This window comes from Nothoprocta perdicaria, unplaced genomic scaffold, assembly GCF_003342845.1.
Source record: "Nothoprocta perdicaria isolate Ctin4 unplaced genomic scaffold, notPer1 scaffold_112, whole genome shotgun sequence".
Classification (NCBI taxonomy): Eukaryota; Metazoa; Chordata; class Aves; order Tinamiformes; family Tinamidae; genus Nothoprocta; species Nothoprocta perdicaria.
In genome coordinates this window covers 898,869-915,721 of record NW_020454228.1, presented here as the reverse complement: position 1 = coordinate 915,721, position 16,853 = coordinate 898,869, and the positions used below count along the sequence as shown (strand labels likewise).

The following is a 16,853-nucleotide window of genomic DNA, read 5'->3' as shown; positions in this document are numbered from 1 at the left end:
GTTTCCCCAAAAGTGGGTCACTGGATTTATGTGTCTACTGATTGCTTTGAGGGAAAATTTAACTTCACCTAAGCGTGCCAAGAACTAGAAACTTCCAGACACGAGGGTGCAATCTCTTCAATGTCGTGTTGCAGGGGCCAGTAGAAAAAAGGGTGGTTCTCTTTGTTTAATGCCTTCTTCAGTATAAGCAGGAGTTAGATCTTCCCCAAATCAGTGGCTCATTTTATACCCTTAGTGAGATGCTACACGCTTCTAACCGTAGCCTTATTCTAGCATTTAGCATTAGAGGGCTACAGGATCATTGGCTCTAAATGTGTGGAACTGAAGCAGGATAAGAAGTGCTGACAAACTGCTAGCAGTTGTTTGATTAATGTGACCTTTGGTTCAGCAGGCTCCATAGATGGCCTGCTGCAGTGCTTTGTAACGTCCAAACRTATTGAAATTCTCTGTAAATACTCCTGATGCCCTCCTATTCCATTGATCATGGCCAGCTTTATAGCAAATTTCCCATGTGGAAGATTGATTATTATATTGTGTTGTCTCTCCTGACCCTAAATCTTTCTTTCCTGAGTTAGGAAAGTTAGGAAAAATTCTTCAGTGCCCTGAAATTAGACACAAAATGTACTTCTCGCCTCATGGATTGATCTTGATATCGTCACCAAATTTGTATTTTTGTAGTCTGTGTCCCATCCAAATCTGAAATAAAAATATCCACCAAGCATGGGGCAAAAGCTGCTGCCCTTTAGCTGGTGATAACTACCTCTTGGGAACCATTTCCTCAAGTAGTTCCTCTTTGCCAGAKGTTTCTTTTATCTCACAAATGTCGACAGCTTTGCAAAACTAAAGATGTGGCTGCCGCTTCCTGTTGCTTCCAGAGAAGGAGATTGGAGAATTTGGACCATTTTGCCGAGCGTGWTTTTGACAAGACTGCTTGGCCCTCTTGCTTTATCAGTCTGTCATTACCTTGGCACTCTCCGGCTGGCCGTTTTATTGTGGTTTCAGGCGCTGAATCTGGATTGTCTGGTCTGTGTTATCCTGGCTCTCCCTTTTTTGAAGACTGGCAGTGTGTTTGCTTCTCTGCAGATTTCTGGGACCTGTTCTCCCTGAGTTCCCAAAAACAGTTTCAGGAGCTTCAAGGGGTTATTTTGGCTAGTCCCTTTTGGCTAGTTCCTTAAGTTCTCTGAAGTAATTTCGGTAGACTTTGCCAGCTGGGTTTTAGGTGCTCTTTAACCATTTCTTCCCTTCCTCAGGCTGAACTCCTGTCGCTTTCCTGAAAGCAGTCACAGTCCTGGTTTGTCAGTAAAGGGAGACCAGGGTATTCCTCACCTGTTCCATATCCTCTCTTCCTTCTTGGGAACAGACCTGTAGTTCCTTTGCTTTTATATTACTTCTCATATGTTTACAGAGAGTTTTCTTTGTGCCCATTATATGTCTTACTAATTGACATTTATTTTACATCCCAGCCTGCCTCCTCCCCAGTTATGATGCAGTCCCTTAACTTTTGCTGTGGCTTATTCAACCTTATTTCACTGCTTGTCAAGCTCTTGATGCTTCCAGCTCCAGATGGAGCTGCCACAATCTCTTACTGTTACTCTTAGATTGCCTTTGTAGTGGACAACTTTACATTTAAAGCAATTCTTTTTCCACAGTAACTGCTAGCTTTTATGTGTCCTGCTGGTCTGTCAGATTGTTCCCAGTCTGCCACGTGTGCTTAAACTTGTAGGTGTTTGTTGTGTGCTGCTTGTTCTGCATCTGGAGCACTTCCACATCATAGGCTACAGTAATTCATTCTTGGGAAAATTGTGCTTGACCTGTGAGATGATCTCCTTTTTATTGGAATGGCTTGTTTTTTGATAGTTAGCCTACAGGTATAAGAACTTTCTCTAAGTATGGAACTTTTTGTGATAGTAGCAGCCCAGTTAGGTTAATCCATGCGGTCGGTGCCMTGGTTAAGGATCTCTCGCGTGGCTGTTGTCAGTGCTTCCCTTCACTTTCATTTCCTCCATTAATTCATTCATTCACMTCTTCTCATACGTGATGTTCCTCTGTGCTCCAGTTTACAGACCAGCATCACTTCTACCTGGCTCTGGACAACCAGCTGATTGTGGAGATGCTCAAGATGGAGCTGGCCTACCTCACCTCTTGCTGGAGGATGACAGGGAGGCCCACCCTGACGTTTCCCATCACCCACACAATGCTCGGTWGGCTGTGTTTTTCCTCTTCCAAGCAAAATAATTCCTGTGGAGGAGTAGGATGGGAGTAGTGCTGAGAGGAGACGGACAGCTTGACTGTTTCAACATCTGAGTTTTCACATCAGAAATGCTGATGAACTTTTCTTAAGTCTTTGCTKAACTTGGATGACGTGGTTATATTTTCTTTTGGTTTTACTCCCCCTTGATATACTTGCATCTCCCCATCCTATCCRTACTGTTCAAAGAGATTTCATAGAAGACACTCCAGAACTTGTTGTGAGTGAAGTGGGGGTTGCTATTTGTTTGGGGTTTTTTTTTTTGAATGAACTAGTATTGATATCACTTCTGGGTTTTGGGCTTGACCTAAGTCYCATTTACTTTGTAAAGAAGAGTCAATAATCCACATAGCTGCTCCTTATAACCGAAGACCACGTCAAGTTTCCACATTCTTTGTTTGTTCTCCTTTAGTTGATGATGGTGCTGACATCCACCCAGCAGTTCTAGGCTCCATAAGAAAACTAGAGGACGGCTATTTTGGAGGCGCAAGGTAGTGTCAATTTCCCAGCAAGTATTTGTATTTGTTAATCATACCCATGCAAGCCTGTGTTTAAGCATAGAATAGCAAATAGGCATTGTGCAGAGAGAGGAGCTTTGATTGTAGTTATTATATGGAAATCAAACGGCAGCTGAACCTAAGGTGCAATGGGAGGAGCGTATCTYCCACAGAACTGTACTGCCTGTGGTTGGCATCAGCAAATAATGAGAAGCTAATGTCAAACCTTGGAAACTGGTTATCTTTGAAAATTACAGAATTTCTTAAGCATGAATTACATGTAGTGCTGTAATGTGTTTCATGTAATATGTTTTATTCATCTTCAGTTTAATGATGTYGTGTTGCTTCCCTGTCGTCTTTCGCCTCCTTTAACTGGTGTCTCTCCTTGACAATCACRTGGCCTTTTTGTCACCCTAGCAGCACTGCAGTTCTGTGAAAAGTGGCTGCTGTCCTGAAATCTGCAGTTCCCTTTTGCCACGTATGAGCCCTGGCACGCGGGTCTCTGCCCAGGGTGTCTCTTCAAACATACAGAGCTTTGCAGGGTGACACTTTGGGTTAGGCCTCTAAGCATGCTGTAACACAGGTTAATAACCAGAGTAGGATCCGGCTGGACCTGCAGTGTTGCTTTTGCTTTTGTGTTATTCTGAAATTTATTTCTGCCTAGTTACCAAAGGTGGATTGATCTGGTAGATTTTTGAAGGAGTTCAGTGATCAGTATCCAAGTGGTCGACGTTAACTCCCTGGTGCATTTTCCTGTTTGCAGAGTGAAAATAGGCAAACTATCAGAATTTCTTACTACCTCTTTCCATACACACCTGAGCTTCCTGGATCCAGACTGTGATGTGAAGCTGTTTGATGACCGTAACGAAGGCCGTTGCAGCCCTGACAGTGACTATGGCTATGAAGGCTATCCACCACGTTTCTGTGAAGAGGGTAATAGATCTTCCACTTCCAAATCTTTTTCTTTCAAGTGTTATCAGTAGAGTAAGGGTTTGACCGGAATGTGGAGTCTGTTTTGTGCACATCTGATAGTCATTCAGGTCTCTCTTGCATCAGTGTGGTGACAGTATGTACGTGACTTATTTTGGAGAGGAGCCTGGCACCTTCCCCTTGTGCACGTTTCCCACGTTCCTAATAGGATGTTGCCCAGTAGCTGCTGCAGGAAAGCTGGCTGAAGAATTAGCACACTGGGGGTGTGTGGAAGAGGATGGAGGGAGGAGGAAAGCGTAAGCAGAGACAGGTGTGAGTATGTGTGGAAGYGCTGATCTTTGGACTGCCAGAGAGAGAAAAAGAAGCCTGTTTAAAACAGACTTTCTTTTAAGCAGTTACGCTTGGAAATTATTTTTTCCCTTTGAAAAGAAGCCAAAGGGATTTTTTTTTTCCTTTCAATCTATTCAGCTTAAAAATCCCGTAAGATCCTCTTGTATTTTTGTGTGTACTTCCGTATAAGCTACTACTACTTCTGAATGGAGTAGTGTGTCTGAAGCAGATTGCAATGCTAATTTTATGCATGTTTATTTTTAATAAACTGTTTTATTTGTCGCACTAGACAGCCAAGATGAGCTGGATCGATATATAAATGATGTCCTGCAGAGCACAGCACTGAAGTCATACCTGCCTCCAACTTCAAAGACTGCTGACCAGCCTCCTGTGTTCACTGCAAACCATTCTACACGAGAGATACTGTCCATGATGGCCAAGGCAAAGGGTTTGGAGGTGCCAGGTATTTCTGTTTAATGCTTTTTTAGTAATAACAAATTAATATAACAGTAGAAAACCSCTTCTAGGGACTGTAAGACTAAATTGATGTATTTCCTTCTCTTATTTTTTTTTCTGTTAAAGAGGTAATGGCAAGTATGTCGTGTTTGCAAAGAAATGAGAATTCCTCCAGAATTCCCTTAGAACCCAATGGTGATTATATAAAATAATTTGCAATGAAACACAGAATATTTAATTTAGGTAGRTGCTAGATTGGTTTGTCACTGATGTGATTTGTCAGCTCGCCGTAATTCTAGAATCTGTGTTAGCGATTTATCTTCTTTATTTTTCCCTCTTTCTTTGTACCATATGAAGGCAGACAAATTGTTCTTTTAGCAAAGCTGTGGTGAAATAAGTGTAGATATATTTATGTACCCTGAATCTAAAAGAAGAAATGGAGTAAAGAAAAAAATGCTAGTAAATTCATTAAAGGACCTGCAGATTTAGTCAGTGCATTTTGGGGGCTTCCATAGTTCCCAGTGTATACAGTGCTGCATATGTCTGTRTGTAGTATCCAGTGCCTTGGTTAAGGGAGGACTTGCCTTAGCTTCACTGGACTTCAATTTCTCTCTCCTCAATAAAATATAGTATGGATTTTCAAGCTTCATTGTAATCTTTTCCATCAGTTTTCATATTACCTAATCCTCAGATATGATCAGCAYAAGAAGTCCACTGAGCATCAGCCTGCCTTTACCATGAGACTCTTTCAACTATGTTACCACAGCAGTTAGTTTTCTCCTGTAGAAATCTCCATGAAAATATGTAAGACATTTAACTAGGCTAGGTCCTTGGTCCTCGTAAGGAGCATCAGCTGAGCATGTAGTGCCTGAGATTGGACMTTTTGATCTTAAAAATTCTGAGAAGAAGCCTGTGAGAAGATGGCACCAAAAATGTGAGCGTGAGCTTGTCTCTCRAGTTCCATACACAGTATCTCAGAAGCACGGCCTCGTGTATTTTGACTCTGAGAAGTTTTTCTGTTGTCAGCTGTATAATTGTTCTGAGCGAGTGTTTCCTTTTCATGTTACTAAAACAAGTATTTTCTGGTGGCTTTGCTTTCCAGCCCCTTCTATGTCTCTTCCCACTAAAGTTCTGAACACGCACCGGAAGTCTCTGAATCTTGTTGATACTCCCCAGTGTTTGGAGACAAAGGTAAATGGTGGAAATGTGTAGGCTGCATACACAGGGCACAGAGGGAGCTCACATAGAGACCGAACTGATTACAACTACATTTGTWAATCCAAACAAACAAAAATAATACCTGTCTGATTTTTAACTAACAGCATATGACAGGAAAAATAAGCGAATAATTTGGTTTTCTGTGTTGACAAAACATCTAGTTTTGTCCAGAAATGGCTTTCCTTGTTGATTGAACAAAAACTAGAGACAAAGATGCATTCTGGTGTTTCCACTTCCTGGGATTAACCTCATTTTCTTGTGTGTGGCCGTCTGACAAGAACTACCTGGTGCTGATATATTTCAAGTGCAGAGTCGTATCGTRTAGTCTCTCGTGTTCTTTCATGGGAAGGGATAGTTTATGGGTTTGATTTTCTTTTGGTATGACTTTCTTCATAWTTTTTTTTCTTGTTTTTTTGTCTTTTTCTGCTATTAGGCTTGTGAAAACATTTTGCACTTACCTAAAGATGCTCATGGTGATTTGGATTGCAGGAAGCTCGTTGAACAGCTGAAGGAATGTCCAACACTCCACGATCAAGCAGATATCTTGTATATCCTGCATATACTCAAGTAAGTTATCTGAGAAGCAAGTTGGACATCTTGAAGTTTGGTCACAGCTATCTGATTATTCTTGTGCTAAAGCTTCAGGTAARCTGTTCAGACTGGTTCAGGTTTGGTGGGGAGAGGCTTAAATAGTTTGTGCTTTAATGGGAATAACTTCTAGTAGCTTGCTAAATAGGCAATTTGGGATGCAGAATACATTTGTTCAAATTTCAGTGAGCGGATTGGCCCACAATTGCAAATACATTTAGGCTGTCAAGATCACAAGTAAAATGTACAAACCTTCAACAAGAAGGAGAACATCTTAGCTATGTTTATGGCACTTAATAATTGCATCATTTTTTGTGAACTTTTGTACACAAGGAGAGAAGTGTGTTTCATGCAGTTAGTGAATTAGTGCAGAATAGCTGTATTCAGAGAGATACTTTATCTAGGCATCTTCTGACTTTTAAGCACAAACCCAGTTTTATTAACTGGTTGCTCTTTGTCCCTACTCATATGTTTAAATATCCCATTGGCTAAACCTTGGTCTTTAAAGTTTTGGGGAATGGTCTAACCCAARCTGCTGGGGTTAGTAAATTAAACTAGTAATCAACAACTGGGGTTGTTGATTAAACAAGTTTGATGTGAACAAATACAAATACAAACCACCAGAATCATCATCTAAAGTGTATTTGTTGTATAGCTCTTATTTCTTTTGCTTTCCTGCTTGTTTTTATCCCTGGATAAAAACTTTTACCCCTAGATAAAAACTCCTGGATTCTTGCAGAAGGTTAGTCTAGATTTAAAAGCMATGTGTTCTGACTGCAAGGGGACTTCTTTATTATTTCACAATTTGTTCTTTTGCATTAGTTTTTCTGTTCTGAGCACCTCCGCTTTTATTATTCATTTTCCTGAGCAAAATATTTTAGCAGCTTTTCTTAAAGAGCAAATGAAAGCTTGGAAAAAAATGTCGGTTTGTAACCAAGTGTAACACCGTTACCTTTCTGTTCTGGACCTGCTTCACTGCATTGGCCAGCCAGACACTGGGTCCAAGAGCTGAAAGGTCATTCAAAAATACAGGAGAGCATTGTCACCAAGAAGCACCTTCCTTGCCSTTGTGCAGTGAATGTCACAACTAGGGGAGGAACTGTCAGTCATGTARGAAGTGTGAAAGTGTGGTCAGCAGCTGAGAAAGATGCCCTTGGGGCCTGTGAGAAATGGGTGAAGTCTTCAGGGGTTCTAAAGAAATTGCCAAACTCTGCCTTTAAAGAGCGAGGAATGGGGGGTATTCCTCCAGCAAGACATCTCTGTCTGTATTTTAAAGCCTAGGTGGTCCCTCTGAAGTCTCAGGCTTAGGGCTGAATGCTCAGGGGGGTGCCAAAGCTCCTGTTATCAAGCATTTGCCCGTGTGACTGATTTCTGGTGAAGGCCCCCGTGGCCCTTGTACTTTGTCTGTCACCTGAATGAGCAGTGCAGTCAGTGTGAGTGAGTGCCTGCTCACTGGGGCTTAGGCAGGGCAGCATTTTAAGCTTCCTGCTTTCTCTCTCTCTCTCTCTCTCTCTCTCTCTCTCTCTCTCTCTCTCTCTCTCCTCTCTCTCTCTCTCTTCTTCATAAAAGACCCCTTAGAAACCTGTCTGTTTTATCTAATGAAAATTATCTTGTTTCTCTTTTATGGCAGAGGTCCTGATTGGGATACCCAGCTAAATGGACAGTATGGTGTCACTGTTCATTGTCTGCTCAACGAGCTCTACAGAAAGGCAGGCCTCAACCAAGAGTGGGGCTTAATCCGTTATATTTCGGGTATACTTAAAAAGAGAGTGGAAGTCCTGGCTGAGGTAGGACAAAAATAAAGAATAGTTCTGGTTCCAKTTCCTTCCTGGAAACAGAGTATAGGGATGTGAGGGACAAAACCTCCAATGGGGCCTGTGTTCACCCACTTCTGGTCTTACCTCACAGCATGGTGCAGCATTTCTTGGTAAACCTCTGTGCTTTTCTGATCTGAAGTCTTACCCCAGCATCTCTGCCTTTAATGAATACTGAAACTGTGCTAAGGCTGGAGCRGACTGAAAATGTTGAGCTGTAAATGTTTGTGAAGGCATCATTTAATCTGTATTTTCACAGAAACTTAATTATGAGCTTTRAAAACTGTATTTATTGCATATAAGGATTTTTGAGGACCCATATATTATGATGCTTAAGACTGCAGGACCATAATCTGACCATTCTTGTTCCACTGGGCCTACAGTCTGTAGTGTGAATATATGTGGATACAGCAGCATTAGCATGTCTGGAACTATTTAAGGTTAGCAAGAAAGATCAATTGTAAAAGTATAGGTTAGATTTTGAACATTACAAAAGTAATGTTTATTTTCAGCTGCTTTAATCTCCTGTTTATCCTGTGCATTTCCCAGCGACACTCCCTGGCTGTTCCTGGCCATCTCCAAAGCTTTGGCTGTCCTATTTAGCATGGCCTCTTTACCACCGGTCTTATCTGTGGGCAGCAACTTGTGATGGTTGCCATGAGTGGTGTTCCATTAAGTGAATACCCTTTTTTCCAGCCCCAGGACATTGTGCAGACAGCCTTGCTGCAGTGCAGTGCACATGTGCTCGCAGAAGGTTGCGTGTGTTAAATTATTAGGGTATCAACAAAGAAGTGGGGAGGCTGAGCACAGAAGTCATTTGTGCTGTTCCACCTATTTTATCCTAAGCTAAAATGGAAATCCTTATGATAAAAGTTGAAGTCSTTTACTGATCTTCATTTTCTGGAATTAAAACCCGTCACTGCCACCTGACTCAGAGAAGGGTCTCTTGCTTTTTGTCGCCTTGGTAGGCCTGCACGGACCTCCTGTCACACCACAAGCAGCTGACGGTGGGGCTGCCRCCGGAGCCCCGCGAGAGAACCATCACCGCGTAAGTCGGGGCTCCTTCTCCGTTGGGAGCACCCGCCTCCCGGCCCTCTGTGATACCTCCTGTTTTCCAACCCGTTTCTCCCCTTCAGAAGGGTTTGTGAGCACCAAGGCGGAAAGGCCTGTGCTGCAGGGACGTTCTCGGGGGACYGGGGCACGAGGAGGAGGTGAGGAGCGAGGGCCTGAGGTGCTGCTGAGCGTGGGGTGCTTTCTTTCAGCCCRCTGCCGCCCGAGGAGCTCATCGATCTCATCTACGAGGCCAGTGGCCAGGACATCAGCATTGCCGTCCTGACGCAGGTACGCGGCGTGTGGCCGGGGCTTCCTGCCCTGAGGGGCACGCAGGAGGGTGGCCCTGCTTGCGCGGCCGCCCGCGGCGCCGTCGCTCCTGAGCGGGCGCCGCTGCGGACCTGTCCCCACAGGAGATGATCATGTACTTGGCCATGTGCGTGCGCTCCCAGCCGAGCCTCTTCGCGGAGATGCTGCGGCTCCGCATCGGGCTCATCATTCAGGTGATGGCCACGGAGCTCGCTCGGAGTCTCAAGTGCTCAGGTAAGGGCGTTTCACCCCAGGCAGCACCAACAGCATTGCTGCTGCCTCACCTCCGCGACTCCCGTTTTTCCTCCGTGTACATTAAATTCCTTCTTTAATGTCTTAATTCAATACGTGCTTGCAGACTTGAAAATAATTTTCTTTTTTGACTTAATGGCACTGCCCCCACACACACCCCCACACACACCCCCACACACACCCCCACACACACCCCCACATACACCCCCACATGCTTTTTCTTAAGTCCTCCCAGCTTTTAGTGTTTGATGTCTGGGTCATGAAATTATATGTGTATGTAGTCAGTGATCCAGTGCTGTGATTGTGAGTGAGAATTAGGCTCCTGGGTATCTTTGAATGTTTGAGCCCTGATAGTTCAAAATTCTTGCCATTTTTACTCAATCTATAGCAATATTTTTCTTTTTTTCTTTCTTTCTTTTATTCCTTAACTAGGTGAAGAAGCTTCGGAGAGTTTGATGAATCTAAGCCCCTTYGATATGAAAAATCTCCTACACCATATTCTGAGCGGGAAAGAGTTTGGCGTGGAAAGAAGCTGTGAGTTGTCCATTTGAGTACTTGTATATGTTATGCAAGCAATGCAAATGCAAGTTGAGATTGTCTTGTTAAGCACAAAATGCTCTCCGGTCAYGTGAAATACATATAGGTAATATGTTAAACAAAAAGGTACACATCTTTGTGTACAAAGCACACGTGTTTGATGAAAGCTGCCTTCTGCTGAAACCGAGTGCCTCAGGTTTTCAGTGATACGAATGCAAACTGGAAACAAAAAGCCTTAGTGTGAGCAGACTGAGAAGCACAAGAAGGGCCTGTGTAACCTGGCTGCAGGGAGCAGGTCTGTGACCCCAGGGGTGCCTGGCTGCCCTGCAGCTGCCCCAGGGCTCCTTGTCTGGCTCTCACAGACTCATTGCATCTCTGGGGCCGTATGGGGCTGCAGCTGCTCAGTGCCTTGGAAAAGGCTACCCAATACCCAAGTGTGGATTTAGGCACTTAACCTGGCCTGGTTATCTTGGAAGCAATGACTTACGATTTAAATGGGTGCTTTCACCAAGATGATTGCACCCTACAGAAAAGGATGCACCTTTTTTTTTTATTTATTTATGTTTTTATCCTCATCTGCCCACCTCTAGCATTCTAAAAATGTCCATTTGCTTCTTCTAGTGAGACCCGTAGATTCCTCTTCATCAAGCCCTGCAATTTCTATTCATGAAATGGGACATTCTGGAGCAACCAAAACAGAAAGAAGTGGTATTACTAAACTGAAGAGTGAGATGAAGCAGGTGAGGGGTTTCTGTTAATGAGTTTATCAGAAAGCATGACTGTTTATAGAATTCCTTTTTCTTTTGTTTTTTTCTTTTTTTTTTCTTTTTTTTTTTCTTTTTTTTTTCCCCCTGGGGCAGGATTTGTACATGTTAATTTCATCAGACTATTTTTAGTGCTACTTAGATTTTTGGTAAATCAAAAACTTCTAAAGATCATTTGATTTAAAGCTGATCACTTAATATAGGGAAGAGGGAATGTATTTCCTTTTCTGTTCTTGTTTCACATTCTGAATATAAAGGAATATGAGTGGCCTCTAATACATTCTTGGCATCAAATTAAAACTCCTTTTTTTATCATCTTTGGCTAAGAAAAGTCAGATTTACAAAGAGCAGCCTTCAAGTGTTCATTCCTGTACTCTGTGTGATTCTGCAATACAGTCTACGTGCCACTAGGGAAAGATACACTTAAAGAAAGGAAGTATTAGACAGCTTTTTTTTAAGACTGGATGGAGGGATGATTACTGCTTTACTGCTAGAGCATTTTTGAACATATCCAGTACTTGAAGTTACACACTCACTGAGGGTGTTCAGAGACACTCTACAAAACACATCCCCAAGTATTTTGAAAGAAYCTGTCTGGTGATTCCTGTGTTTGGTTTGTTTCCATTAGCAATTTTATGTGCTGTAGGTAAAWACAAAGGTAACAATCAGAGCGAGGTATTTTTGTAAGAATTAAGTGCTATTCAATAAGACTGTCTCTCCTGAGAGCTTAAGACACAAGCTTCCGTTTCACGTGAGGGCATTCCCAGAAATCCCTAACGATGGATGTGTTGTTTTCCTTTGACTCTGTGGAACAGATTTCTTGTAAAGCTTTCAAAGCTTGTAAAGCTTGTAAAATGGGGCAGCATTTCTTAAGAGCAGCCCCTTTGGACACTGACCCCAAGGTTGCCTGGTGGCTCGGTACATGGTGTGGACCCAAGGGGAAAGCTGCTCCTTGCGGGCTCGCTTCCAGACCCCAGCGTGGCGTGGGGAGCTGGATCTGACGTGTGGGGAGCTGGATCTGACGTGTGGGGAGCTGGATCTGACGCCCTTTCCAGGGAGCAGGGCGGATGTGGCGCTAGGTGGCAGCGCTGCTTTGGATAAATGCGGAGGCAGCCTGAGCCACCAGCCCCTGGGAGCGTTTTGGGCTTGGAGAGGCCTTTCCTCTCGCTCAAAAACGTCATCAGAYGTTTTTGCTGAGCAGAGGAGCTCGCTCCTTTTGCTTTGCTCTCCCCCATCTTTCCATCCGTGCCGCCTCCCACCAGGCCTCGCTGYGGGCTGAATAATTCACTAACTACTAATTCAGTGGCATGTTAGTGGGGGGAAGAAGGTTCATCTGAGTGACATAAGGAGCCTCTCAAGTACTTGYGCCAACATCTGTTACCAGCATCTGTTTGTACCAGAGCTGATAAGACGATGCCTCCAGCTCTCCAGTTCCYGTGGCTGTTCTGGGCAGGTAAAATGAAGCGTTTCCCTGGATGGCCAGCGAGATCAGCTAACGTTCAGTTGTGGGGCAAGCGGTGAGGGGGCAGCTGCAGAAGGCASCTCCTGTGGGAGGTGACACATCTGCACGGCCGTGGAAATCCTGCCTTGCAGCTCCTTGCCCTGCACTGCCCCCCACGTGGAGGGGRCAAGCAGAAGCTGCTGACGCTGTGGCAGAGGGTGAACAGAGGTGGAAAACTGCAGTGTTTTCCCCCCCGCAGTGAATCGGAGCTGGGTAGACGGTGTGGGCAGCTGGGCGAGCCTGGGAAGCAGGTGCCGGCAGCAGCGCGAGGGGCTCGGAGCCTCCCTGCGGGAGCGGCGCCCGCTCCATGCTGCTCCTTGCCCTGTGGCTGCTCGTGTCCTGCCCTGCCGCGTCGCCCGGCTGACTCGTCCCTGTCTCTTTCTGTTTCCTAGCTCCTCCACGAGGGCACCCCTGCGGCCAGCAGCATGGTGGCTTCCAAGTCCATGGTAAAATTCCACTTGAAAACGTGCACCTTTTCTCCACTGTGGGAAAGACCCTTGGGTCTAAACGCTTCGTGTGGCTTCTCCTGCCTAAAAACCCGTTTTCAGACATAATTTCTTTATTCAGTTYGCCCTCGCTGGGAGTGAGGCCTTACCTGTGTTTCAGTAGAAGCTCAGAGTCTTACATTCAGAGCCATATCATTTCTGAAGGCTGGGCAGGGGTAGCAGAGGGAGCRGTGCAGCAGGTCCAGCTGCTTGATGGTGGCCTGTGTCACTGCTGTTCAAGGCAACGTGCCACTGGAGGCCTCTGGACAGTAACGAACCTGACACTGCTCCGGATTGCAAGGATGGGGTATTAAGGCCAYGGGTGTCTTCCCCAGTAGTCTGCTTCTTTTAAGGCAGAGAGCTGATGCTCCTCCTCAGCTTTCAGTTTTAAGAATGAAGGTGATTGCTAAAAGTTTTTGCCCAGAGAAACCTCAGTGACTTTATGCCTGAGATTTCAGATCTCTACTGAAGGGACAGAAGGCTTTCGCCTGCAGGAGAGGCACTAGTGGCTGTAAAAATAAGCAAACGGATATARAAGGAAGGTCAAAAAGCGTAGCTTAGGGAGGCCTCCGTGTGTCTTGCAGAGGGGCAGCACCCCGTCGTCGCCCAGCAGCTCCTCTCCCACGGGCTCGGAGGGCGACGGCGGGCGCAGCCGCCAGGGGCAGTGGCTCCGCCGCAGGAGGCTTGACGGCGCCATCAACAGAGTTCCCGTCGGCTTCTACGAGAAGGTCTGGAAGATCCTCCAGAAGGTGAGCGGCCCCCCGGGGCAGCGGGGAGCTGCAGGGTCACGGCGAGGGGGCTGCGGAGCTGCYGTGTCCCTGGAGCTGGGGGCGGCCCCCACGGACGCTGGAATTCAACGCGCACATTCCCATTGGTAATGTGCACCTGGCAGCACCGGGCTGTTTGTGTCTGGAAGGAGGATCTGCCTCTCCAGCTGCTGCTGGCTCTGCTTTTAGCGAGCCTTGGGTGGAAGCTGCTGGTGTGGATTGCAGCAAACAAGTTACGTTTAGCTGCTGGATTTACTGGGGGGGCTTTCAGGGTAGGGAGCCTTGCTCCTGTCCTGACCTCCTGTTTTTGCTGGGAGGATTGAGTGCTTTGCTGGCTATGAATTACACTTGCTTAAATTGTCCTCAGTCTTTTGTTCCTAATTTCTTTGGCTTATTCATGGAAGTGCCCTTGTTTCCTTGGTACGTTCTTGTACCTCAGACACCGACACGGGCCAGCCCTCTGCCTGCCTTCTGGCCGTTTGTTTTGGCAGCCCTTCTCGCGTGCTAGTGGCGCCCTGAATCTCAAACACTGAAAGAAGTTCTTGTGCTAGCCAAAATAAGAAATAAAGCTTCTCCTTAGGTAGTCTGTGGTCATGCTTTTGTGTTTTTGTGTTTATTTTTCCATCCTTTYCCAGTGTTCTCCTTGCTGGCCTTCAGCTCTTGGGTGCCTTTGGCAGTAGTGCCTGCCCAAGTTCTTTGCTCCCCTTCATTAGCTAGGCTGGAAGGGCACTGCCAAGGGGCCATGTAAGGTTATTTATACAGGTTATTTAAACTATCCACCTGATTGCAGAATAACTGGGTGCCTGATGAATTTTTCAGCAAAGGCAAAAAAAGATTTTTAAGAGTAATTTTTCATTTGCCTTTTTTTTTTTTTTTTTTTTTTTAACTGAAAATGGCTACATTTCAAAGATCAGCCTTTCTATGAGAAAAGTTGGCCTGGTTCAGAAGGAGCTCGGGTTGACTAGCGGGAATCCTGTTTATTGTCTGAATGTTTCGTTTCAGTGCCATGGCCTGTCCATCGATGGATATGTCCTCCCTTCCTCAACTACCAGAGAGGTACAGTAAAACACAGCGAAATGGCTTTTGTAGCCAGCTGGTTGAATGCTTGATTTTACAGCATAAAGGTGCAGCGGGGCTGTTGCTGCAGCCCCTTGGTTTTAAGAGCATTTGAAGCAGGGGCCGGGGTCCCTGGGCACGCTGGGCAGGGAAGAGGGCTGCTGATGCCATCGTTCAAGGCAGAGGGAGGAAAGACTCTGCTGTGGTGGAGAGGAGCAGTCTCTGCTGCCTCACTGCTCTCCCCTTGCAGTGCTGCAAGTGCAGCCAGGGAATTCTGACATCAGTCTCCAAAGAAAATGCCAATTAAGGGAGACTGACCAAAGCCTTGACTCTTTAAATCCATACCCTTTCCTTTGTTGGATTGACGCTGTCTTTAGGCATTCTGGCAAATTTAAAATTCATGTCTGTGTAACAGGCAACTCCCGTGAACGGTAATCACGGGCAAAAGAAAGGTGCTTGTGAGCCTGAGCCTTCCTTCCCCTCGGCATCTCTGGCTTCCCTCKTCTCTGAGAGGGTGGTAAGAGCTGAAGAGAAGAGCTGGAATTTTTCTACCAAATTTCAACCTTATTTTTCAGAATGGAGAACTTTATTCCTATTGTGTAGATAACCAGGCTTATATTTTAAGTCTGCCAGACCCACACAGTGTCTAATTTTACTGTGTGAAAGAATCAGACTAAATAAGCACAAACCTCCTAGGGCGTCAGCATTTCACGTAGCATCCACACAGCTCTGCCAGTGCAAATTAGGTTGCTCTGCAAACAGCGTGGCTATAGCTCAGTGTGAAGCAGCGCTTATTTTAGGCACATGGCTCTTTCTGAATCACCAAAGTAATTTTGGCTTTGCAGCCAACYTGCAGTGCCAGAAAGATGGTTTGAAGAGAGACTGCATGAGGCTGTTGTTGCGTTCGAAGCAAGGAGTTCATTTGCACGCTAAGCATCACTGTTCCTGCATGCAACTAAACCGTGTGTGTGTGATGGGTTGTGGGGCTGCAGCAGTTTGGGGGAAGTTGCACAACAAGTTTGCAGGATCTGGTGACACGACAAGTCCCTCTAGGCACGAGGCCTCGCAGACTTGTTGCTGGCTTCAGTCCGGCCGCCCCGGTGTGCGAAGGGGAGCGTGTGCCCAAGTGTTTGGAGGGCATGGGAAGCTGGTGCTTTGGAAGTGTCAGTTTTCCTTTCTGTTTGCGTGCCCGGCCGCCAGATGACCCCGTGCGAGATCAAGTTTGCCGTGCACGTGGAGTCGGTGCTGAACCGCGTGTCGCAGCCCGAGTACCGGCAGCTCCTGGTGGAGGCCATCCTCGTCCTGACCTTCCTCTGCGACGTTGAGGTCAACAGCATCGGGGGCATCGTCCACGTGGACCGCATCGTGCACATGGCCAACGACCTGTTCCTGCAGGAACAGGTGAGTTCGGAGTGCGGTGCTGGAAAGCCGTGTCCAGGAATCCTGAGGAAAGGGGGGATTACCTGCACAAATAGAGAACGCTCACCAGGAGGTTCTTACTTGATAAATAAGCATAGATACTAAATTTTCCCCTGCTTCGTTCTTTGTGTCTTTACAGAAATCGTTTGGAGCTGCAGATTACATCCTGGAGAAGGACGTAGCCACGGGGATTTGCCACTTCTTCTATGACAGCGCTCCGAGTGGGGCCTACGGAACGATGACTTACCTGACAAAAGCCATCATGACCTACTTGCAGGACTTCCTGCCCAGCACAGCCTGCACCATGCAGTAGGCGCTGCCCTGGGAGGGAGGGAGGGAGGAAGGGAGAGCCCGGCTCGCTCTCCGCGTGCGCCRGCACGAGCCTCTGGCTCAGCTGCTGCGCGTGGGTCCGGGCTCTCCCTCGGCACCAACACTGCTCAGCCCGCGGCCCCTGCCCGCACCAGGCAGGTACCTGGGATTCGGCCTCGTTCCGAGGGAGCACGTGGGAAACCAACACGCACCGAGGCCTGTTCTGCCTATCGTGCATAGGTGCAATTCAGATCAAATCAGCAAGAACGATGCTGCTGTGCCAGCAGGAAGAGAGAGGAGACTGTGGGGATGAAAAGGCATAA

At 46.1% G+C, this 16,853-nt stretch overlaps 1 protein-coding gene across 2 annotated transcripts in view; it reads left to right on the top strand.

Annotated features, from left to right (window-relative positions):
• Positions 1-16,557, top strand: part of PHKA2 (phosphorylase kinase regulatory subunit alpha 2) — a 36,294-nt gene extending 19,737 nt beyond the window's left edge. Inside the window, exons 16-32 of one of the 2 annotated variants that reach the window (XM_026052027.1) lie at positions 2,057-2,201; positions 2,661-2,739; positions 3,509-3,678; positions 4,295-4,468; positions 5,564-5,652; positions 6,113-6,246; positions 7,898-8,054; positions 9,050-9,129; positions 9,344-9,422; positions 9,545-9,674; positions 10,125-10,226; positions 10,851-10,969; positions 12,887-12,940; positions 13,564-13,728; positions 14,749-14,802; positions 16,003-16,203; positions 16,361-16,557. In XM_026052027.1, the coding sequence (XP_025907812.1) occupies positions 2,057-2,201; positions 2,661-2,739; positions 3,509-3,678; positions 4,295-4,468; positions 5,564-5,652; positions 6,113-6,246; positions 7,898-8,054; positions 9,050-9,129; positions 9,344-9,422; positions 9,545-9,674; positions 10,125-10,226; positions 10,851-10,969; positions 12,887-12,940; positions 13,564-13,728; positions 14,749-14,802; positions 16,003-16,203; positions 16,361-16,534 (2,106 nt within the window). In that variant the 3' untranslated portion in view covers positions 16,535-16,557. The remainder of the gene's footprint in view (positions 1-2,056; positions 2,202-2,660; positions 2,740-3,508; positions 3,679-4,294; positions 4,469-5,563; positions 5,653-6,112; positions 6,247-7,897; positions 8,055-9,049; positions 9,130-9,343; positions 9,423-9,544; positions 9,675-10,124; positions 10,227-10,850; positions 10,970-12,886; positions 12,941-13,563; positions 13,729-14,748; positions 14,803-16,002; positions 16,204-16,360) is intronic. The other variant, XM_026052036.1, reaches the window with a different exon arrangement.
• Positions 16,558-16,853: the final 296 nt, after the last annotated feature.